Here is a 24,268-nt window from a genome sequence, read left to right on the forward strand (position 1 = left end):
GAAAAGTATAAGAATGCGCGGCGGCGACACGGAGTCTCAACCACTCAACGTTTAATTAATCTTCTCAGCATATCAACGTCAACTTCGACTTCATCGCTTTGGAAATGCTCTACCGCACTACGATCCTCGCCTCTGCCTTCCTGGCGAACCTCGTATGTTCACGATCCGACAATGAGAAACATGTCAGAGCATATTATAAGTACTTACTTGTTATCTCAGGTCCTGGGCCTCGACGCCCCCATCCCCGGCTATGGAGTGGAAGAGATCCAGTGGGAGGTTCAGGCCTTCCCCGACGGTCCTATGATGAACATCACCGGCTCCCTGGAGCAGGTGCGTTCCGAACTGATCAAGATTAACCCCAACTACGACGACTTTGTCTCCCTCAAAGTGGAGCATGACGTCGACGCGCGTTCCCTCGAGAAACGGTTCGGCCCTGTCTGCGGCGGCGGCGGGTACGGCTGGGGCCCTGCGTTCACCGACGCTATCCTAACCGGCATTCTTTACCTGAGGGGCGTTTCTGGCCGGCCGACTCAGGGGCCCGGGCCGGGGAACTGCGGGAGGGTCAGCTGCTCGGAAAACAGTGCGATTTGGTGGTGCAATGACAACAGATTTACGTTCTCGCTGCCGGGGTTTAACACCATTGCCGACTGCGCCCAGGTTCTCGTAGACGCTTGTAATGGCTCGAATGGGGCGGGGGTTCTGAGTGTCGTCGGACAGAACTTTGTGAGTAGGATCCAACATCGATCTTCGTTTGGAGGGCTAATAAAAACATAGAACGGTGACAATTGGAATTGCATAGTGCGGGGTGACAGCTGCTGAGCATCGGGCTCGCCCTGGACATGACCCCGGAGAGGAGGATAGCTTCTGGACACGCGGATAGGAACAGGGCTTATCTGATTGACGAGGCCCTGAAGAGTTGGTAGAGGCGGTGGATGAAGCTGGGTGATGTGATGGCACTTGTTCTTGTCAAGTGCACGTAGTTAAGAATAAGGTCCAACGTCACATGAATAGAAATACCAATTGGGCTATACTCCAGAACGGATATGTAATCCTACCTAGACGCCTACCATCTCACTCTATACCAAAGTATAGCCGCCTAGCGTAGACTCGGATGTCGGGAGTGTAAGTCACCGTGAGTGGGGGAGCCGACCTACCAGAAAGCTGGCAAGGAGGCTGAGTCCATGGAGGGAGAGTTGTAAAGAAATATACGATTTCTAAGACGTTCAGTGTCAATTCTAACCTTTGATGATTGCAAAGTAGGGCCTAGGCAAGAGCAACTTGCCTTTAACAGCCCAAACTTGCTGTGATGTCCTCGTTCCTGGGTGCTGTCATGAAACGAAGGGCCCCTATTATCTACCGTCCATTGTCCATCGTCAGCACGCTACTCGACCAGATTGCCTTAGGATTGCGAAATGGTCGGGAGATATCACCTTACCTACTGCTTTACCAATTAATAAAACTTATACAGGTGCTCAAGAGCAAAAGCATAGTTAAGAGAGTCATAAGCCACTCAGGCTTATCCGATTCCAGCAATCCCAGCAGTTTAAAGGTGAGCCCTACCAGGCGATCGACGCGCAGGCACATATAAACCCGTTGGTTTAAGCGATCTCTGGAGACCGCATAGTTATAGATGAATCCACTACTAATTTAGTACTAATCAAATCAGCTTTCACCTTGACATCGTCCCTGTGGACTAGTACGTTTCCAGTGGTCCGAGATGGGAGGGCATGGCGTTCGTTTCCAAAGCGGCGAAATCATTATGGTCATACCGCATTACTCCGAGACGAAACTCAAGCATGCCAAAATTTAATTCCATTTTTAAGTCTGAGCTGCCGCTGAGCAATATCTGAGCAACCCCGGAACTCGGGATGAGCCGCTGAGGCCGGCTGAGCTTAGACTTTCCTGCCTCAGGGGAATCTGACTGCAATTTGATTGACACCGCGTTAACTACACGGTTTCCGCCTCTTGTCCTTATTTTAAAGCCGCAAGATTTACTCGATCAGATAGATATAACTACTTCCAAGAATGTACTTTTTGCTTCCTAGAATAAGTCTGCCTGCAATCTTTAATTAGCTAAATTGATTCTTCAACCACTGGCAGCATACTCTAACCTAGACATAAGTATTGGATTAGATGGATAGATTATGCAGGATAGAGAGATAGCAATAAAAGATCAGCTTGTATTTAGCGCTAGGCTATATGAATGTTTAAGCTACGAGATATATTTCGCTAACTCTAGCGGCTATCTTTGGCAAGGCGGCCCTAGAGTTAGAGTGAAGGCATGTATCGATGGAAAAGACGGAGGAGGTTAAAATTTCTGCGACCCCTAGGGGCCGCTTCACCTCACTGCTGTTAGTGATGTCCACAACCATTGAGCTGTGGGTTTTGCCTGAATTTCCCCGTAGCCAGGCCAATCATTGTGATACTGACTTTGTTTCTATTCCCAGTGCTTCCACCACTCCCGGTAGGATATTTCTGCATGGAGTGGCGTCACACAAGGGAAAGATATGGACATGTACAAGTTCATAGTAGATGTAAACGGATCGGATGAAATTAGAACATCAAGGCCCTTCGGGTTTGGCGCCTACGGAAATAATTGGAATCCATCCATCCGTCCTAGGACACTTCAGAGTCATACGAGGACCACGCTCACTGATGGCTCTGCCACCTTTCCTCACGACGATATCCTCCCGGTGACAGACAGTGCAAGCGCACAGCTCCGCATGTGACGGCCAGTATAATCAACGTGACAGCGTACCGCCTCCTCTACGCTTCAATCGGCTATAGTAGCCCCTTTTTCATCCGCAACAAAACCTTGAGGCATACCTAGGGAATCCCACCCCCGCCAATACGCTCATGAAACTTCCAATCTTAAAGCATCATATTGTAGATAAACACTTTCTGGAAGCACAGCACTCTCTGGTGCAGAAGCCCGGGCAGGGAGAGACAGCGTGAAGGTGTTCAGACCCTGTCGTAAGTAGCTGGCATCAAAAGTCCACTTGTTGCGGGTATTGTAGCAGCTAGCGGCGGATCTCGCGCCGCAAGAACTGCTCTGGTTGGCACTGTTGGCAAATAGCTGTTAGTAAGAAAAAAGGGGGAAAAAATAAAAAAAAAAATAAAGATAAAAAAATGTCCCGCTTTTAGATGACTCCAAGGGGTAACCAGTTATGGATAATGATCACTTACGGAATGGTCCAAACTGGAAGAGCTCGGCCATTGACAGTAACAGTATATGGCAAATTAGCAAAGGGCTTGCTCGTACTATCCGTATTGCCGGCGGAAGTCTTAACACCTGCAAGCTGAACAGTAAAAGTAGCCTGATTTCTTCCTTGCAGCTGTGCCGCAGTGGCATCAAACGTTACGTTCCAAGCGTTAACATTGGTGTAGTATGGCTCCGGACGTATGCTGTTCCCTTTGCCGCCGAAGACGCTCCACTGTATATAGTTGAAGTCCCGTGTAATATTGCTTCTGCCCACGTGGAAGTTCACACCATTTGGGAAATCCTTGGGGAAATCGTGGACAGCCCAATACAGACGGTGCTGCTTCGGCCTGTTGGTTCGCGTGCTGTCGCGTTCATTGCCGTGACGGAAGTCGCCGCTACTCCGATCTGGAGTCCCGATACGCCAAAGTTCAGTGCCAGCGGATTCGGCAGTCCATGTTGCGGTCGTTGTGGTTGTGGCTCCTGCCCGAATGACGATATTATCCTGAATATACTGGCCGAAGATTCCGGTTCCGTATATCGTTAGACGGTAAGTACCAGCCGCGACACGAGGGATAGTAATCTCGCCGCTACCGCTAATCTCGCCCCAGTATTGTCGGGCCTTGTTATCGAAGTTGTTGTCCTGGAAGTCCCTTCCGTTGCTCGCTAGTACTGCAATTGGCTTCGTGGCGCCTTCTGGAAGACTAATACGACCCGACCAAGTGCCGCGACCAGAGGTTGGAATATAGCCAGGGACGTACCGCGCAATGGAGTCGTAGAAATCAGCATTCCAGCTAGGATCGGCGAAGCGACCGGCGTCTCGGCGAAGGTCGTTGACCGAAGCGCCTTTTGCACCTTTATTGAAGTAGTAATATTGCTAAGATTGTCAGCGCCTAGTAAGATACTATGCTCTTTAGCACAAGGATTGTTTACCGGGCCAAACGTGCGGTCGAAATCTTGCGTGTCGGGATTGCCATTCCCATGGTGATTTGAGACTATAAATGGAAACACGTCAGTGAGGGACCAAATCGAAGACGGGAATCAAGGCATGCAACTCACTAACGTAGTTATACACAATACCGTCAACGGTCAGATCAGACCATTTTGGACCGTTGAAGTATGTGTCCTTGGTATTCATGACAAGCCAGGCTCCGTAAGTGGACCCATCGCGAGTACCCACGCCGTCAGAGAACAGGCCATGGTGCGTATGGTACTCCCAAGACTCAGAAAACATGTATTTAGAGAAGTAGTCCGACATTTGAGTACGGTATTGAGCATTGATACCATCTCCCGAGACGCGGTATGTCGTGTCTTGGACAGTCGTTCGGCCATTGTCAGATGGCAAGACTGACCACATCTCATCAGACGATGATAAATGGTTCCAAATGGAGGAGCTGGGCCTGAAGAGAAAGCGCATCTCTCCGAGTGAGCCTCCGTTAGGGTACGCAGCCCGGCCGAAAGTGTGAAGTCCGGTCTCGCCATCTCTCAAGAAGTAGTATGACTCGAAGGTTCTGCCGCCACCGACGTTGGCGGAAATTCGTACGCCGGCGTATGCCGTGCCCGAGCTATCGGTGCCCTGATAGAGCTGAAATGAGCCGCCGTTCCAGAACCCACTGTCGCAGTGGCAGTCAAGGTAGAGTCTACCGCCGGAGCCTAGAAGATCTTGCCCGTCGAGGCTGAGCCGATCAATTGTGCCGGCGCGCTTGTTCACGGAGAAAACGAGGCGACCATTTCCAGCATTGATGGCGGTGCTCGATTCGCTGGCTGTGATAGTACCAGAAGCGATCGCTGCCCACAAGGATAGCATGAAAAACAGAAAGAGCTTCATGATGGTCAACTTGCTTCTTGTCCCTTTCTTAGCAAGCTCTTGGGAGATTTCTAAGCTCATCAAACCAAGCCCATACACTAGATATTTCTTTTTTTTAGGTAATCGCTTCGGTCTACGGACGTTCGTCCATCCGAATTAACGGAGGCCATTCTACGTTTGTCCGGGGATAGAGCGTCCCCAGGCTACTGTTTCTGCCTTCAACCGGAAAATAAATTTACCGCGAGTCCGCCGATTTGCCCAAGGGCAAAGGTTATTTTATTCAAATTGACTAATTTTGCATTCGCTTTGAATTCTCCCGAGCCACCCGATGTAGCCGACCGATGTGAGCTAGTAGTATGGTTACGGCTAAAGCCAGGTCTCTGATTCATTGCTCGGGGCAAATCATCCGAACAAGAAGTCCTGTAGCGCTTGTCTCTATGTACCAACCTGCTGTCGCCATGGAGGTATTTGCGGCTGCCCGAGTTCATCCCCCAGATTCGGCTCCGAAGTGGTCTGATGTAGCAATGGAACGCGATATTACTGCCGTATATATGGGCACCTAGATGCCCGTAAGAGGGCTCACCTTGTCCCAGAGCCCCTGTTACATACGTGCTACTGCCGTCGGCCTCGGCCAACTTCTTGGACCTACACTATAACCGCTTTCCGCAGACGATACGTGGTATTAGCGTCGAGTCCTTGTTCGTACGCTTCATCTAGGTAGTACCGTAAAAGCGGCTACCTGAAGCAGTTACTTGAGTTTTGTCTTAGAATACCGAAGTATCCCTCTCCGAACATGGCATTTCGAACTTCGGTGTCTAGCGAACTCTGACCTGCAACCATTTTCTTGGTCTTTTGTTCACCCTCATCCTAGGTCGGTCTTACCCGAGGCAGGAAATCCCGCAAAGATCTTTTGCAGGACCCCATCGAGGGCCTCGCCTGCCACTCATTAGCCTCCGGTCCTTTGATCAAGGCGGCCCTCAGAGCATCTCTACCGCAGTCAGAATCGTGCAGCATGCCCAACAGTTTGATGACCAGCATGTTGTCATCGGTTTGGGCATTAGCTTATTCCCCGATACGCGCGTCTTTCCAACTCACATGTGTAGCCAATCCTCGTGATGCTCCTTTTGATACTCCGAGTTTTGCTCGGATCCTCTGTCGCGTGATGCGGGTAAGTACAGGTGAGATCCGGGGGCCTACTCCCATGGGAGCGGTGCATACCTAAATCCCATTCCCTGTAAGAGGCATGTGATTCTCTTCAGGAGGTTATCATGTTCTGCATTGGTGTGAGCGGCTGCCTGTGTGGCGATTGGACGGGCTCGGAGAGGGTCTTGCTCACATAGACATCCTTGGTCACGGCGGTTTCGACCGTGTTGACCAGACCTCCCGCGACTGATACGCAATTAGCCCCATTCCTTTCTGGGAGTAGATAGCACGCCACATACGTAGATAACCAACCATCCACCACAACCGTGTCTTTGATCATATTTTGAGCCTCCGCGAATCTAATGAGGGGTGAGTGGGCGTCACAATTCACTCAATGTTCCGGGGCGGTTCTATGATTTGGGATGATACGCCTTACCACCGTGTCAGTGACTGTTTGAAGCCGGGTATCATCTGTCATGAGGTGAGTGATGCATGGGGTTTAGGGCTGGGGCCTCGCTGCGTCGTCCGCCCGTAATCCGCTGTCACAGTGGCTTTATAGATGTTGTCTAAGATTGTTTAGTCGCCCCTTGTGCGGAAGATCACCTGCAGCCATTCGGTCTTTGATAACGGGTTGAGGGGGTTGAGAAATCCCCACACGTGTATCCGAGAACAATCACAGCACAGCCAGGACTTGCCGTCAAAGTTATATGAATATTCTTTGACGGTGCTGCTGGAATGCATGGTGGGAAGACGAGGTGGGGCGTGCAGACCGTGCGGATGTGGTGCGAGATTGGCCGAACGAGAGGCGCCTGAATCGAGCGTGCGATGACCTGGCTTATATTTCCCAAGATGCTCTCGACGATGGCCCTTTACCATCCGAGTCGCGCTTCCCGTCCCGTCTCCCGCCGTCTGGGTGTACCTAGACGGCCTGATTCGGTCTTTGTGCAGGTCATGGCGTAGTTGAAACTTGGTTTCGACGGCGAAAGCGCAGGTCCCCAACTTTATTTGAGAGGGGCAGAGATGGGATGTGGCAATGTAACCAACTCGTCCAGCTTGTGCGACGGTTTTACTATATATATTATACAGCCAAGACGCTTATCCCGTATCAAAAGGACCGCTTCTGACCCCTATACCATGGCAATACCTCCAAAGGCAGCCGCAACCCCGGCCAGCATAGCCTGCCCCGTAATCCTAGGGACCCCGCCAGTTGACGAGGACGTTCTAGCAGTAGATGTCGACGAGAGCAGGTGCTGAACCCCACTAGTGACGGTCAGCGGGATCATATGCTCCGTGACATCCAAGATGACCGTCGAGGTAGTTACGGTGACGGTCCTGCTTGTGGTGCCAAGAATGCTGGAATAGGTGCCACTCTCTACCGCAATAGTCGATGTTGTCCGTGAGCTCGTCAATTCACCGTAACAGCTTGCCGTGCCGGCCTCTTCGATGGTGCAGCTCGCTGTACCGGTTCTGTTGGGATGAGATATTTAGTCAGCCACTCAGTCGATGTCTACAAGTGGTAGTAGTGGCGGCCTTGCGGACGGGCAGGAAGGTCTTGGAATGAGGCGGGGAGCTACGTACACAGTGATGTAAATGTCTGTGACGTTATCCAATGATCCAAGGATGAATTGCTCGGTCCGTCTGACGTCCAGCATCATCTCGGAGGGCCTGGCAGTTACCCTCGCCCCATTAATGAAATTGCAAGGGGCCTCTACTGTAGTAGCATCAGGATTTATATTTTCAGAATCGAATTCTGTTGAGCAGCGGACGAGGAAGGTTAAATCGGACGGTCCCGGGCCACGGCCTATGACGGCAGCGGAGACCTCTGGGCCGTCTGAGACGACTGTCGGGCGATCAATGACGAAAATAGCGGACTCTAATGTCGTGGTACTTTGCGTAATTTGCGCAACGGCAAGCGCAACGACGCCGAGGAGTGCAAGCGGACGAAAGATGGAACCTATGGCCGATAGAGTGATAGTCTACGCGCCTTTGGCGTCGTTGCGGTGATGGTGTACGGGCAGATATATTTCAGTTGGGCACAGATAGAACCGAGTAGTGACCCGACAAACTTGAGTTTCAGTTTTGCGCGTGGGCGATGGTAGTATTGGCTTGCCGTAAAGTTGTGGAAGCATGGCTACAGCCTGGCACGCTCAGTTCTTCATGCCTTTTATACAATGTGAATTTTGCCTCATGCATCGCGGACTTGACCTCGGAACAAATGCACGGAAGCATGGCTCCAACGCCGCATCTCACGTTCAGTTCAGCTTTCGCCAAATCCATCGCGGACTTGACCTCGGAAAGGTGCATGTAAGCACAAGCCACTTGCCGCGGGCTAGGTTGCTACGGACATGATTGGTAGAGCAATCCTCAAAATGATCCGAATGTCGGACAAGCCCATCCCTTTTGATGTGTACTTATCTACAGTAGATAAGGCGGGAACCGCGCAGCGATCAAAATCTGAGTAATTGGGATACACAACAGCGGGATCTCGGTATGCAGTGAGCAGACTTCTACGGCAATGCGATTGATTGTTGCACAGGGATTGGATTGAGCATATGTTCGCGTGTTAATACGCCGTACGGAGGCTGTGACCTCTTTCTACGGATGTAATAACCCGTCTCCTTTGAACACGTCGGGATCGTGACGCTGCAACGTGAAACAAATCCCTTAGTTCGTATAAACCACCGAGGTAAACTTTTGGTTGAGAATGGGCTCCATCGTTCTCTGCTCTGTAAATTTAGGAGTTACATTAAGGTACGTTAGTTAGTATACGTGTGTTTGGCTATGCCCCCTCTGGGGAATGACGGAAAAGAAAATGTGAGGTTTGCCGATGCATCACAAGGTCGGGACACTCACCCGACCCTGCGGAAATTCACAATAATGTCCTCGCCTAGGCTAGACATTTCCTTGCCATCGTGCGCCTAAGCTAGCGGTACGCCGTTTCGACTATGACGCGTGGGTTCTATGCGGTTTTGGATGCCCTGCATCACTACTTTACTAATCCCCAGGAAAATGAGCACCCGAACATTATCCTTGGCCGCCATCGGATCCCCACTCCATGATTCAACCGCTCTATCTTCTCTTGAAACACTGAACCAGACCTGATGGCGCGCTCTCACGATCGATTTGATGAAGCTACCATCCCCGTGCCGAGACCTTCCGTCATTGCTGACTCATGTTGTGCTGCCATCACTCTCCCTTGTGGCATTCAGCATTGCTAGGGACGTCCCGCGGAACGTCCGCGATTTCTATGATACAGTGCGGAGTCAGGGGTCGTGCAGCAGGAAACTCGTGACGAGCTTCTACAGCAGCGAAACCGGGACAAACTGTATGCATGCACCCACGGTTTCGCGTCATCCCGTCTCCCCTCACAGCCGCTAACTGAACCGAAATATCACAGCATTCGCTTACTGCGGCGACCACCTCGACACCCAACGAGTGCTTTATATTCAAGGCCGCCAGGGCGCCCTCGCGAATATGGACATCGACTGCGACGGCAGGCATGGTGGCGTGCTGGACGATGGCCGGTGCAGTGCCTCGCGCAGCCCAGACAGGCAGAGCACGACCGCGTTCCGTGCCACCATCGCCGGCTATGACGTGCCCGGCGTCCCTGATTTGAATCCGTACGTCCATCCATACGTCGTGTTTGGAAACACGGGACGCAAGCCGGGCTGGCCGAATTTTGATCCTACGGCCTATGGCATCCGCCCCCTAAGCGTCATGGCCGTCGTGTGCGGGGACCAGTTGGTGTATGGGGTTTGGGGGGACATGAATGGGGACGATGGGCCGAAGCCTATGGTTGGGGAAGTGTCGCTTTCATTGGCGACGGCGTGTGGTGGACCCCGGATGTCCGGGAGTGAGGGGCTTGACGAAGAAGATGTGTTGTATTTGGCATTTGTGGGATATGATGCCGTCCCGGGGGCAGAGGGGGCTGACTGGGCGGCTGGTAACTATGCCGCGTTTGAGAAGAGTATTCAGGCGATCGGTGATCAGCCGGTTGCATGTGTGGGTAGCGAGGCGTATCGTCTCGTGGCGTACTGGGGGGTAGTGGCAATAGTTGCTGCTCTAGCAAGTTTTTGGGCTGTTCTAGGATAGTACCACAAATCCTTGAAAGGGCCCGATGCGGATGGCATGGGGGACTTTCCGGTCTGTTTTATCGTTTTGGGCTTCGTGCCGTGAGACAGATTTGACGCACACATCTTCACTGCCGCGCCACATCGGATCAAAGGCTTTTGAATGCAATTTAGGTTGAAAGCTTGCCTCGGTGCATAAGGACATGCAAATCTCTATTGCTAGAGGAGGCATGAACGCCCGATATGGGTATATATATCGTACTAGTACTGTACGAGCTGTCAAGACGGCCCTCCGCCGGATATTTGTGAGCCAGAACGGCCAAGCTGCCAAGATGCCAAATATTACATGTTGGCAGTTGATAATTATTAGTCCTCATGGAAATGTACGAAATTGCTACTACTTTCGATGTATGTGGTCGAGAATGACTTGAAACAACCGGACGAGGCGCGTACCGAGATGCGATAGACGTGTGTCTTGAACACATGTTCTGTTTCAATGCGGAGCAGGATTCGGTCACTGAAGACTGGTTCTTTGCTATGCAATTATCCTTGATAACGTGCATGATAAGCGAGCGATCCAGACAAGCGAGCGATCCATTTTCCACCACTCCACCACATCTATCTTCAATTACACAACTACAACACTAGGAAATAACAATAACTGAATCAGAAACAGATGAATCAGATGATTCTGCAGCCTCTTTGCATGTACGTACATTATGCCCAGGCTTTCCGTACACGCCACAGCACCGAATCTTCGTACGAGATCCCCCTGCACTACCACCATTTTGTCGCGTTTCCTGGACCAACTGCTTACCTACAGCCTTCTGATCTAGTAGATCCTGTGCCTCCTGTATAGTAAGTGACCCTCCAAGCCGTATACGTGTTTTTTTGGCTCTCCGTCGCTTACTAAGCCCCTTATTGGCCTTTCGAAGTGCTGAGACCTCTGTACGTAGAAGAGCAACCTCATGCATTACAGCTATTGTACCTTTAGCTAATCGGTCTACAGCAGCCAGTATAGGTGTTGGGGAGCTACTATGATAGTTGGATATTCGATTTTTAATAAGCTCTGACTGTGAAGTGGCTTCTCGAGGGTTGTATGGTGTTTGAGAGAGCTAAGGTAGTGCCGTGCCTGGGCTTGAGACTGGGGGTGTTGGAGTCCGAATGCGTATATCCAGCTTAGATATCACCCTTTCTGGATCATACGGTACAAGCCCGGCTCCGGTAAATCCCCCTTGGATATTACTTTCTGTAATTGAAGTAAAAAACGCCTCTCTGAACGCACAAAGAAACTCCAACTTGCTGATATATATGATGTTCATCCGCATCAACTGCTCAATTTGGCAGCTATACGCCTTCTTTAATAGCCCAAAACAGCTAATATCCAATAGCTGGAGTATATATAAAGAGTGCGGAGGCATATAAAGCGTAATAATGTTGTGCTCCTGGTAGTAGGTCTCGAATTCTTCGGAGTAGTGGCTATCGTAGCCGTCAAGGATTAGCAGCCGATATTTGCCTTTTATACGAGATGCTGTATGCAAATCAAAGTGCCGAATCCAATCTATACCTTTCTCATTGGTAGTCCAACCATTGTCAGTTGTTGCAATACGCTAGGTAGCCAGAAGGTTATACTCTTGATACCAATTAGCAAGGTAATATTGCCCAGCTAAGATGATAAATAGTGGGATGGCCCAGCCCAAGGCATTTACTCCTTGGATAACTATAGCCCACTCTCGATTGCCAGACTAGGCTTGTTTAGCCTTATTGCGGCCATCTAAGGTAGTAACTACTATAGAGGCGATGATAATGCCTATCATAAACCCAGTCTCATCGAAGTTATACGAATCGTCGTCGAGAATACCGTATTTGACCTTAATGTTATATACAAGTGCAAACCACTCGCAAATAACTTTTGGATCTTCGCATTTGGCCCTCTAATAGTCGTATTTACGCGTAAAACGCGTTCGAAGTTCTGGTTAGCGCTTAACGAAGTTATAAGCCCATCGTATGCCAACAGGCGGCGCGTCGCGTTCGCGTAGCAATCGGTTGGCCATATCTTCCACGTACGCGAGCCGAGGATGAAATACGCGTGTACATAGCTCAATTATATATTGAACAATCGTTTTCTCCTCCAAATCCGTAAGCTTGCGTGAATTAGCTGGTATATCGCATCTTGCAGGCCGACCGGCGCGTCGGTGACGGAGGGTATCCTTATTGACGGTATATATTTTCGCTACAGCTCGGCCGCTGAGATTTTGGTCTCGTTGACTAGCGTTGAGCGCCAGTTGCATTTTGGCTTCGTACGAAAGATTTTCCATTATTAGTCGTAGAGCAATGTGATGTTTTGTGTGGAAGAGGTGTGTTGCGTTGGAAAGTGGATCGCTCGCTTGTCTGGATCGCTCGCTTATCATACACGTTACCACATCAGCAAGCGAATGTGAATTAGGTAGTAGTTACTACCAAAAATTAAACCGGTACTTAACAATTAGATAATACCTCTAGCTAGGTGCAGGTTTAAAGTTAGAAGCCAAGGTTATACTGTACTAGAGAAACTGTTGATATAATACGTCGACAAATGGAACTGCCTGGTTCTCATGAATTAAAACGCTCTCAACTGTCGCCGCAATGTCAAAGACATGGGCGCAAACGATTATGAGGTGTAACTCACGCAATAGAGGAGCTTGTATTTCTAAGATCAAGATCTGGGCGCGTTCGCTGAACCTCATCTGCCGACCAAAATACCCCTGCTCTTGTGCGGTTATGCAATAGCTGACGTATTAATCCCGTGGGAAGCACTTTTGGTACCGCGAGGTGGGGGTTTCGGGCCTTCGGCAAAAGACAGAGCGGTCCGAACCGTATCAGCACAAGAGTATCAACGATACCTCCATCTTGTGCCAATTGAACTTTTGAGTCCTACCTCGATCCAAAAGATGTCCACGTAGAGGTGGGTTGTAAAACCCCACCGCGAACGTCTGCTGCTCTCACTTCACTGTCAACAGCCGCTCCAGACGTGGCTCTCTCTCCGAGTCGCAACTCTCCAAACGCCCCTCGAATTCAACCTGATCGCCATCCCAATCCCAAGCATCATGGACTCGCTAGGTTTGCTTCCCAAAATCCGCCTTCTTTCATTCCATTTATATTTTTCCTAAACAATTCCCGTCATGCTCCAGCATCAACCGCCGCCGCCCTCGCCCTCCCACCGCTCCTCTTTATGTACGCCGACGCCAAGCTACACCTCCGCAAAGACCTCCGCCAGCTCGTCGGGCGCGCCTCCATCAGGCGCGCGTTCGCCCGCGCCGCCCGCGCCGACCGGGTCTCGCCCTACTACTTCATCGCCGCCAATGCCGCCAAACTCGGCTCTAACGAGGCCATTTGGTACCGCGACACTGTCGGCAAGGTGACCTCGTATGCGTGGACCGAGGTCCTGGAGAGGTCGAATCAATTCGCATGGTGGTTTGTGGCGAGAGGGGTGAAAAAAGGGGACCTGGTGGGGATCTACATGCTCAATTCGGCCGACTTCGTCTTTGCGTGGATCGGATTGTGGGCGATTGGAGCCGCGCCGGCAATGATTAACTATCATCTGCGAGGGGATGCGCTCGTCCATTGCCTCGATGTCAGTAGGGCAAACTTGGTCCTGGTGGACGGGGACGAGGCAGCCGAGGGGAGGATTGCCGAGATATTACAGGGCGGAGCTACTGCTAAGCGGACGGTTGGTGGTAGGGATGTAGAATTCGTTAGATTGGCGGATATCAGGCAGGAGGTGTATGCGATGAAGACGGATACGCCCGGGGATGAGTTCAGGACCGGCATCAAAGGGACAGATCCGATGGCGCTGTTTTTCACTAGCGGCACGACGGGCATGCCCAAGGGATGCGCGCTGCCGGTTGTGGCAGCGTTTGGGCATGGCTATGGAACCGTGGCGGGGATTAACCCCGTGGATGGGGAAAATGAGCGGTACTGTAAGTGTTTCTTTCGGCTTACCCCTTGATTCACGGGATATATCTGGTCTTATGTCCCTTGATCGATGTGGCTGACAATCAACCTAGACGTCTGCATGCCGTATTATCATGGAACCGGCGGGATCAATGTCATGGGTCGTACGTACTGCGCAACAGGGGCAAACTGGAAAAAGCCCCGTTCCCAGGACTCCGGCTAACAAGACGCAGAACTAATGGCCGGCAACACAATCTGCGTGGCGCCCAAGTTCAGCGTGTCCTACTTTTGGCGCGACATTCGCGACTCGCAAGCCACATGGTTTGTCTACGTCGGCGAGACCCTACGATATCTCCTGGCGGCGCCACCGTCGCCTCTTGACCGTCAACACCACGTGCACTCCATCTACGGGAACGGCCTGCGTCCGGACGTGTGGAAGCGCTTCCGCGAACGGTTCGGCATCGTGCGGATCTTCGAGTTTTTCAACAGCACCGAGGGAATGCTAGCCCTGGACAATCCTAGCCAGAACGACTATACGGCATATGCGGTTGGTCATCATGGGTTTCTGCAGCGGTGGAAGTACCATCAGTATTATGTACCAGTTGCCGTTGATACCGAAACGGGTGATATTGCACGGGATCCAAAGACGGGCTTTGCGTATCGCATGCCGTATGATGTTGGAGGTGAGATTCTGGTGCGAGTCCCCTTTGAGAGGCAGTTCCCTGGTTACTGGGGCAATCCGGAGGCGACCGAAAAGAAGTTTGTGCGGGACGTCTTCCAAAAAGGGGACTGCTTTTACCGGACTGGAGATGCACTGCGGAGAGACGGCGACGGCAGATGGTTCTTCCTGGATAGGTGAGTGAACGTACTTTTTTTCCGAGCTTGGTGTTTAGCGGCTGATTCCAGTCTGATGCAGGCTCGGTGATACATTCCGGTGGAAAGGCGAAAACGTCTCAACAGCCGAGGTCTCGGAGGTGTTGGGTAGATATCCGGGGGTGCTGGATGCCAATGTCTACGGTGTCCAGTTGCCCGGCCACGACGGGAAGGCAGGCACAGCAGCCATCTACATCGACCCGGCGCTAAGAGACACCTTTGACCATCAAGACTTTTTGCGGTACGTTGTTACCCCCCTTGGGCTCCATTATCAGGAAACTAATTGAGCCGTTGCCTTTCGCCGTCTCTAGACATGCTCGGACTCACCTACCACGATACGCGGTACCGCTGTTTCTGCGCCACGTCGAAGCGCCCTCGTCGACGCACAACAACAAGCAGAACAAGATCCCCCTGAAGCGGGAAGGCGTCCACCCGGACAAAGTTACCCCAGGGGACAAGGTATTCTGGATTGAGCGACACGGCAAAGGCACTACATACATCCCATTTACGCGCCAGGATTGGGAAGACCTCCACGTCGGGAAGGCCAAGCTCTGATATCCCTGTAACGGGATTCTTTTGGCGAACTGGCGACTAAAAACGCCCCCCGATTTTCCTCGGCCTATGTCCTCTGATGCATGAATTCTTGAATCGAAATATCCCCGGCGCCGATGATTGTTGGCCTGGTGGGAGGATTGGCGAAACGGAAGGAAGCTTCCCGGAGACGCCGGCCCGCCCCCGCGCCAGGCTTTGGACTGATGACGCGCCGGGCCAGCCGGCCTGGGGTTACGTAGTGTGCGGCTGTATTCTGGATTCGCCAGGGGGATAGATGCAATTGGGCGGCGCGGGGTTTGGACGAAACCGAGGCCGAGCATGTTTTCCAGGCAACATCTTTCGCGAAACAAAGCTTGGGACTTTCAAGCAGTAGGCTACCGTGATGACCGAAGGGTTGGGAGCATGCTCTCTGTTCGTCGCATATAGCGCCGGGCAGCGACCGGCCCTGCAAGACCCTGTATGACGCTGTACGACCCTGCAAGGCCCACTATAGATTAGTGGACGAGCCCGTTGTGCGGACTGACCCCGGTTGCGGGACTATTCTGTTGTATAGAAACATCTGTTATGGATTTGCGACTGTTTGCTTGTGGGCCTGCCGATCCCTGAAAGCCGCAGTATCTGGAGATTTTCGAGACGGACATGAGAAAGCTTGCCACTTCGTTTTGCGGCAGCTCCCATCGACAGCGGGGTTCTTAGGTTCTCGAACAGGGGGCTGACATGTCCTGTCGATCCACTGTCCTCGTTAGACCCACCCGATCCCCGCGATCTTCCAGGGATTTGGGAGGTCCATCAAGGACCGCAACCCTGCAGCCCAGAGGCTCGCATCCATGCGCCTCGTCTCAAAGGTCCAGAATTTGGATTCGTCTCTTTTGCATTTTTGATCCTGTTGCCCTTTCTCACAATGCGCGCTACGTCCCTGGGTCGTCGCTACGGTCTGCCCGGAGAGTTATAGTCGAATTCTACCAATCGGCGCTCATCGCTGCAGGTGATGGGTCAGCCGTTGGGCCTTGGAAACGCCGTCTTAGCGCTACCGGTGATGGAAGACGGTACTGCGCAAACCCGTGAGTAACGTACTGTAACCTTTTGGGAAAGTTCCCGCCCGTCATCTGCCGCCGTCCCCTGCAGCAGCGTTGCGTTCCACGTTCCAGACGTTGGCGCGTCAGGGGTAGCAAGCCTGGGCTCGGAACTTTTGAGACGACAACCCCCGCATGTTAGGGTATTCCACTACTCCCCCCGCTATTGCGCTAACAGCAGAACCTGAGACAGGAACCGCATCGCATTTGACATCCCACGATGTTTTTTCGGGCAAGCTTGTTTTGGAATTTTGGCCTGTCAGGAGAGCTACTCTCTTGACGGCCGACGCTAACAGGGCCATCCATTGTCGTTCGTTGCCACTGTGTCTGAGCGCAATGCAGAGCACCAAACAGATGCTACGGGAAGGCTATGCCAGGGCAGGGTATCCTGCCCGAGGTCTTGATCCTGTAAGGATATAAAGTCAGTGTTCATCTCTCAGGCCCTTTACCGATTCTTTTTCATCACCAAGCCGGCAATCTCCCTTCTCTTCTTTCAGCATTCGTCCACTCGGACCAGGTGTCCATTTCTTTCTTGAAAATACCTATCGTTTGAAAGTCGCAAGCCGACGAACAGCTTCTCGTTTTACCTTCCTTCCATAATACATTTAAGGTTCGGCCCGCTTGCATCTATTCCAGCAGCAAACATGGTTCAGTTCACAACCATCCTGAGCGCCGTGGCTCGTGAGTTGTGCGCCCGTCGTTCGCAAATGTACTGTACTAATACACATCGCAGTCGCCGCCGTGGCCGTTCAGGGCGCACCTGGCTTGTCACCCCGCCAAGTCCCGGACCCTGCTGGCGATAAGAACATTGGAAACGGCGCGGGCATCCAATTCGTCGGTGGCCAGTGCCTGGGTGCTGCCGACTGCGCAACTGGGTGCTGCGCAACACTCCCGCAGGGCGGTCAGACCATCGGCGTCTGCTCCGGTGTTGGTGCCCAGAATCAAGCCGGCAAGCAAGGCTGTGGTTTTGAGGCCGGCGGTGGCGGCAATCAAGGAGGAAACCAAGGCGGCAACCAAGGCGGCAACCAAGGTGGTGGTAACCAAGGAGGCAACCAGGGTGGTGGCACCGTGGTGCCCAGCACCCTCAAACCGGATCCGGCGGGCACTGGCAACGTAGGCAACGGGATCGGTGGTCAGTTCATTGGGGGCGAGTGTACCAGCGACGCCGACTGCGCCTCCGGCTGTTGCGCGCTGGTTAACACCGGCGACAACTTCTTCGGCATTTGCTCCGGCCCACTCGCTAACACACAAAACGGCAAGCAGGGCTGTGGCTTCCCCGTCGGCGGCGGCGAAGCTTTCGGTTTCGCCTAAATGTTTGGCCTGAGGAGATAGTCGCTCTTCTGCTTTCTTGTTCTTGGTTTCACGCTGGATCGGCTGTCTACCTACCTACGTACCTTATCTTACCCCCTCTTCACTGGACTACACGCAGCTCAAGATGTGTGCTTGTTAATTAACAGGTGAGGTTTGCTAAGGTGCATCTGGGCATACAGTACATAGTCATTTAATTTTATCTGTCGGTTCCAAATGACATGATTCACTTCCTTGGGCATAACTGTTGTTTTCGGAGACACTCACATGAGCGGCCAACTAGCCCAGAAGGGCACTTACTGGTGCTTTTGAACAACCTATCTACAAATCACTCTTCTGCTTTTTTCCAGTGAATGTTAAAATTATTCGGAAGTAAAGGAGGCGATAAATGTGCAGAGGCTGGGTGTCGCTAATGTCTGAACAATTCGATATTTGCTCCCCAAAGGTTTTTTATTTTTTATTTTTTATTTTGTTTTGCAAAAGTGAATTTTTCTGTCTTTTTCTACTCTTTTTCCTTGAAATGTACCTTATACTCTAGCTACGCAAGTCAATTACGTCCCGGAGACTAACATTACAAGCGCCTTATCAGGACTGTTTTCTTCCCTGTTGCTGCTGTTTAGTAGTTATTACCTGGGTGCCGACATGCCTGCGATCAGATGAAAAGTCGAGGGATAAAAAAAGTGAAATGCTCATCTGGGTACGGCGGCTTCACTGGCGATCTTAGTCGGGTATAAATACTCTTTCTTCCTGCATTTCGTTCAACTCCCTCTTTCCTTCTACCATCGACTTCGAGCTTCGGCCTTTGAGCATCAGCGCATCTTTCCCATTTGCTCTTTTCACATCGCCTTCTCGTCAACTCTGGCATCATCCACCTCGCCATTGTCCGCCCTTCTTACTTGCGGATGTGCGACCATCGTTTTCCGCTCTTGTCGATTTCTGCGACATCGATTTCGCCATCTTCCTTAGTCATTCATTCTAACAGCATACTAGCGTAGCCTCTTGGCAAAACCATTCCATCTTCGACCTTGACAGACTGTGAGTCGCCCCACAAGGCTGAAAAGTCAAAACATCCAGACCGTCGGAACCTTGTCATCACCCCACCATCTTACCCACTTGCATGGCATCAGTCGCTTGTCTTGGTCAAAATTTTCTTGTCGCGTGAACAGACTCCGGCTGCTTTCCGCCGCGTCCATTTTTACCTGAACTTGGCACTGCGACCAGACCGTAATCGCGGGGCTGACAAGATGAATCCAAATCACGAAGGTCGTCCAATCAGAATGGAGACCATTTCTGTTAGTCGCTTGTTTGACAATGTCGGCATGCTCGACATGGTCAACAAGCCGTTGCTCGGCCTCGCCCGGTTTGGTGGCCCACTTAAGCCCATCGGCGAGGATATCTCGCTTCTCCTTGAGACCATCTTCTGTCTCGCAGTCACCACCAACCAGGTCGGACGGCGCGACGATTCTGCCCAGAGCCACACCGCCATCGCCAGCCCTCCATTCAACTCTGCCATTGTGGAGCCCGTCGTTGAGGATGCCGGCGCGTGCGGGCTCAACATCGACGTCGCATCTTCGGCCACGCCGACCGAGCCTACCTCTGATGACATTAACGGTGTCGGCCAAATCTTGATCCCGACCTTCACCGAGGTCGAGTGCAACACGTCTCTGGGCGATCCGGCCAAGAAGATTTTTATAACCAGTAAGTGTCTCATTTCTATTCCTACCATGAGCCTGCCTGTTGACGGCAACCTAGGCACAGCCGAGACCGCTCCTGTCGTCATTGAGCCGTTCTCTATGAACCAGGCTGAAAATCTCCCCGCGGAGTGCGTCGCTGACGGGGGAAATCTTGACACTAACCATGCTGGCAATACCGACGATCCGGTTTCGGAGGATGCCCACGCCGTCGAGGGTCTTGTTGTGGCCGACGAAAATGCCGCTCCAGCGGTCGAGGACGAGGAGCCAGCTGCCGATGTCTCTAGCATTATGCCTATTAAGGACGTCCCATTTGAGGGCAACAAAATCTATCAAGTCGTAGCGCCCGCAGCTGAAAAGTCAGCTGAGACTCTCACCGGGGACCTTAGAGCAGCGGATATCTCCTTGGTGGAGAGCGTCACATCAGATAATGACCTGGAGAGCCATGAGACCTTGACCACCGTCAGCAGCAACGCCGAGGACGAAGAGTTGAAAGATGCCGAACCGGCCAGCATTACCGCTTCCTACATTTCGACTGTCTTCGAGGATGACTTCGACTCTGCCGCTTCGAGTGTGCCCGATGCCGACTTCGAGCGCTTTCTGAAGGTTGACGGTGCTTGGTCCGTTCCCCAACTGCACCAAGCTGGCAAGGCTGAACGGGATACCACGCGGGAGCGACTCATTTCGGCGCCCCAGTTCAATCTGCAGAGGCTCATCCTTGAGCGAGCCAGCCGCTCGCTTTCCATTGACGCCACGGGTCCAACTGAAGTTATCCACAAGCCGACGGACATTGCCTCGATGGTTCAGAAAATGCGCGGAATTGGTGCCAATACCAGCAATGCCGTTCTTGAGCCCGCCTCAAATGGAGGGAAAGCTGTTGGTGGGTTGGAGACGGAGATTCCTACCGACCAGATACGCTCACGGAGTGCCTCATCAAGGTATGTTCTTATTTCACACATGATTCCAGAGTAGTGACATGATAACTAACAACACCCACAGCAGCAAGGGCTCGAAGACCTCTGCGGAGCCCATCTTCGATAGCGTTACCCGCCCCAGCACGCCAGCTACAGAGTACTGCGCCACGAGGACACCAGTGGAGGTGAAAGGCGAGGCCACTGCTGACGGGGTCGATTTCCAGACTGCGGACGTGGCACTCGCAGCTGATCTCACCAAGCCAGAGGAGCCAGAGCACGTCGAGCAAGAGCACATCGAGCAAGAGCACATCGAGCAAGAGCACATCGAGCAAGAGCACATCGAGCAGGATCATGTCGAGCAGGAGCATGTCGAGCAGGAGAACGTCTGTTACGACGAAGACGTTGACGCCAAGGACGACATTGTCGCCGGAAATTAGGATATTCTGGCGACATACCCGGTCCCCGGCTACCTCGAGTCCGAGCTTCTGTTCGCGGTTCTCCCCGACGGAATTGTCTGTTGGTACTGGCCGGAGGACGACAGCATGCAGCTGTTGACGGAAGCGGAGCATGAGCAATACCAAGCCCTCCGCATTGATGAAGACGCCGGTGATGATGACGAGACCGAGAGCACAGCGAGCTCCGACTTTATCCTCGACCCCGAAGAGACTTTGTCCGACATTGGGCACCCGGTTATCCCCGAGCCAGGCTATTACGATGAAGAGGCCGCAGATTCCTATTTGGCCCCCGAAACGATCCAGTCCCGGATCAGTATCGAAGATTCGGAATGGGGTGAGGGGTCGTTCATCGACGAGAACGGCCACATGTGCCCGAGAAACGAGCTCAACATCCGAAGCCAGGCGTACGCTGGCCGCCTGGCCCGTTGCACCTGGTTAGGCTGGTCATCGCGTGAGAATGCGCCGGCTACGCTTGGGCCCGGACTCAAGCTGACGACGGATGACGGGACCGAGTACTGGCTCGAAGACGTGCAGGTATATGACTACGAGTACGAGACGGATGGGGAAGGCGAATATTACGGTCCGCCTCCGCTCGAGTACACGTACGAGGCGGATTACGACGACGGTGGGCTTCTCGAGCAAGAGGACCGGGAGGCAGAGTTGAATGCGCCGGTACCTTGTCTCGACGTGGAAGTTGTTGTCTCGATGGCCGCCCCGGAACTTGAAGTCGCGCCGGAGAACGCGCCGGAGGACGTGCCGGAGGACGATGCGCAGATTGTTGTGGAAGCTTCGGAGCCGGGTGCGGAACAGGCGCCCGTCAGCTCGGATAGCGACCGTACCCCTCGCTGGATGACGGATTATACTTATGTTGAAAATAGACGGTGGGAAGACATGGATGACGACTATAAGGAGTACTTGCAGGCGTCCGGAACCTGGTAATCTGCCTGAGGAAGTAAGGTAATGGGTCTGGTTGGCCGACGAGGGCGTAGTTGACAGGTCTTGGGTGGTTGAACAAGTCTGAGGAGATCATGGGTCCGGTCTGGGCAGCCGGGCTGGGTAATTATGTCAGTCAGGGTGACATCAGACATGTACGTTTTGACGATTTCGTAGGATTTGGCTTTTGATGCGGGATATACTGGGAATGAGGAAAGCAAAATGCACTACCTTAGATTCCGGGTTGCGGTTTTTGGTATTTTATCCTCTCCTTCTACTATTCCGCACGTCTTAGGTTATTGGGAAACACGCGTTGACTATAACTGGAAGCTGAACTGTGAGATATTGACCCAGTCTGACACCGATGACAAAAATAAAGACAACGCTTAACGGCAACGATGGCGATAAAGAGCGCATGTGGTTGCAGTAATGAAGGAAGGGACAGCAACGATAATGACTCTGAAGGGCTTGTTAGAACTGCGGAATACAAAGATATTACAAATGCTAGACATGAACAAACGTGCTGCGGGACAATGATGATTGCAAATGACGTCGGGTTGATGAGCCAGGGTCAGTGGACAAGCTTAGTGTTTGCTACTCTGAACCCCCGATGACTGGGCCCCCAATCTCCTGGTGATCTTCCCTAGTGTCATGGTACGTGATCGAGTTTGGCTCCTGGTGTGCATAGTGAGCCCTCTTAGGCCGGCGTATGTCATTGGTGCCCTTGGGGGGTGACTGTTTCCGTACCGCCGGTAGCCGATACCTACGAGGACGAATCCCTCTCAGAGTCATGTCCCCCGCCCGTGCATATCTGTGGCACAAAAGGACAATCGTCAATGCAATCCGGTTAGAGACAGCTAGAGTTATGGTCGAGCGACCTACTGTATGGCTAATAGTTTCTCGGTACTTTGTTCGCCCACTTCATCCGCGGCAGAGCCAGCGCTTAGCGAAATCGACGCCACCGGGGATTGGGCCTGCTGGTCTGGTGTCCCAAACGGCGGCTGTTCAAGAGCTAAGGCGAGGCGCTCGTGGCGTTCCAAATTACCTGACAAGTATCGGTTCATTGGACCCTGGTTTGTGCTGGCGAGATGCTCAGCATCGCTAGAGTGCGGATCAATATGGCCGCTAAGCGAGCTGGCACTTTTGTGAGCGGGGCTCGTAGGTCGGTAGTCAGGGTAGACCTTGGGGCAAGCCGGCAGGGAGAGATATATTCGTTCATGACGGTCCAGTGTGTCGAGGTATCGGTCAAGCGGAGTTGGCTCGCTCGGGGTAGACGTCCAGCTGGAGTTGCTGGAGACGTTTGGAGGTCCGTTTGGAGAGTCAATATCGGTGGGGCGAGAACCCAGACCGAGAACCGAGTCGTCGGGTGTGAGGTTAACGAATGAGTTGGAACGGGATATCGGCTGACGGGGTTGGATGGCAACGAGGAGAGGCTGAGAAGTTCCATTGCTTGAGGGAGCGTTATTAGCGCCAAGACTCCGCAATGGAGGTGCGAAGACGGACAGCAGCTATTGGAATGGGCAACCCACTTTCCTTCAAGAACAGGTCGTGGTAAGAGGCCGGCAGAGGGTAAGCTGATCGAGCTCAACCGCCGTTTCCGTGTCCGCGGGGCAATGGATATGTCGCGGTTGTGGCCAATGCCAGAGAATTCGATACTGTCAAAGGTTGCCATCACAGGAGAAGATATCAGTTCTGATAAGCAGTGGTCATTGACTTAACGCCAGCATGAAGAAAAGTGCATGGGCGAGCCAGTGCCCTCTCCCAACCGAAAGACGACAGGACGGGGAAGCCTGCTTTTAACCAAAGCTGGGGGCTGAGCCCATACTAGGGGTCCCTCGGGAAGCAAAGGCGGGCCGAAACCCAGGCTCCCGGGTGCGGCAGAACATGATGGGGGTTGAACATGCTGGGCGATGCAAGTCTGCAAGGGTGGGTAGGGGGAACCGAGCCATCGGGTCGCCCTCGAGCAGGTCAAAAGCGGCAGGCTTGAAGCTCACTGCCAGCCACTTGGACGGTCCGCGGACCGGGCTGCGCACCGGGAGAGGGCATCCTTTCCGTGTAACCACCCTTGCTCCATTTGTTTGGGCTTCCAGATCCCGCCCTGGACCCCGGCATCAACGCAATTCGGCATCCGGCAGTGTGCCGGAGATTGGGGCCTCATGAGGAGGGGCGACCAGATTGCTGGGTCCTGGCGCCAAGTAACACCCCCGGCAGAGTAGCGCCGCTCAGAGCTGCCCGCAAGCCAATCATGTGGTTCGTCAGCGTGCCATTTGCATTTAGCTTGCGGCGTAGCTGTCTAAGAAGCACTTGCCAACTTCCC

The 24,268-nt window shown here is 52.6% G+C and overlaps 6 protein-coding genes across 6 annotated transcripts; 5 read left to right on the forward strand and 1 right to left on the reverse strand.

The window, feature by feature from the left end:
• Positions 1 to 104: 104 nt before the first annotated feature.
• MFIFM68171_00067 (Ecp2 effector protein domain-containing protein) lies at positions 105 to 819 on the forward strand (the record flags this gene model as incomplete). The annotated part of the gene is made up of 3 exons (XM_071055489.1): positions 105 to 152; positions 220 to 723; positions 775 to 819. The coding sequence occupies 3 exons, from the start codon at positions 105 to 107 to the stop codon at positions 817 to 819; spliced, it is 597 nt and encodes a 198-aa protein (XP_070911590.1).
• Positions 820 to 2,854: 2,035 nt separating this feature from the next.
• MFIFM68171_00068 (rhamnogalacturonan endolyase) lies at positions 2,855 to 5,027 on the reverse strand (the record flags this gene model as incomplete). Its single annotated transcript, XM_071055490.1, has 4 exons — positions 2,855 to 3,062; positions 3,187 to 4,076; positions 4,133 to 4,194; positions 4,259 to 5,027. The coding sequence occupies 4 exons, from the start codon at positions 5,025 to 5,027 to the stop codon at positions 2,855 to 2,857; spliced, it is 1,929 nt and encodes a 642-aa protein (XP_070911591.1).
• A 4,248-nt stretch (positions 5,028 to 9,275) lies between these two features.
• On the forward strand, positions 9,276 to 10,241 carry MFIFM68171_00069 (Endo-chitosanase; the record flags this gene model as incomplete). Its single annotated transcript, XM_071055491.1, has 2 exons — positions 9,276 to 9,474; positions 9,547 to 10,241. The coding sequence occupies 2 exons, from the start codon at positions 9,276 to 9,278 to the stop codon at positions 10,239 to 10,241; spliced, it is 894 nt and encodes a 297-aa protein (XP_070911592.1).
• A 3,064-nt stretch (positions 10,242 to 13,305) lies between these two features.
• MFIFM68171_00070 (Isopenicillin N epimerase component 1) lies at positions 13,306 to 15,580 on the forward strand (the record flags this gene model as incomplete). Its single annotated transcript, XM_071055492.1, has 6 exons — positions 13,306 to 13,318; positions 13,390 to 14,178; positions 14,266 to 14,316; positions 14,386 to 15,007; positions 15,069 to 15,266; positions 15,337 to 15,580. 6 exons carry the CDS (start codon positions 13,306 to 13,308, stop codon positions 15,578 to 15,580), a joined length of 1,917 nt encoding a protein of 638 aa, XP_070911593.1.
• Positions 15,581 to 17,294: 1,714 nt separating this feature from the next.
• On the forward strand, positions 17,295 to 17,961 carry MFIFM68171_00071 (uncharacterized protein; the record flags this gene model as incomplete). The annotated part of the gene is made up of 2 exons (XM_071055493.1): positions 17,295 to 17,331; positions 17,384 to 17,961. The coding sequence occupies 2 exons, from the start codon at positions 17,295 to 17,297 to the stop codon at positions 17,959 to 17,961; spliced, it is 615 nt and encodes a 204-aa protein (XP_070911594.1).
• Positions 17,962 to 19,235: 1,274 nt separating this feature from the next.
• Positions 19,236 to 21,957, forward strand: MFIFM68171_00072 (uncharacterized protein; the record flags this gene model as incomplete). The annotated part of the gene is made up of 3 exons (XM_071055494.1): positions 19,236 to 20,587; positions 20,649 to 20,946; positions 21,001 to 21,957. 3 exons carry the CDS (start codon positions 19,236 to 19,238, stop codon positions 21,955 to 21,957), a joined length of 2,607 nt encoding a protein of 868 aa, XP_070911595.1.
• Positions 21,958 to 24,268: the final 2,311 nt, after the last annotated feature.

This window comes from Madurella fahalii (genome assembly GCF_045866475.1).
Source record: "Madurella fahalii IFM 68171 DNA, scaffold_1, whole genome shotgun sequence".
Lineage (NCBI taxonomy): Eukaryota > Fungi > Ascomycota > Sordariomycetes > Sordariales > Madurella > Madurella fahalii.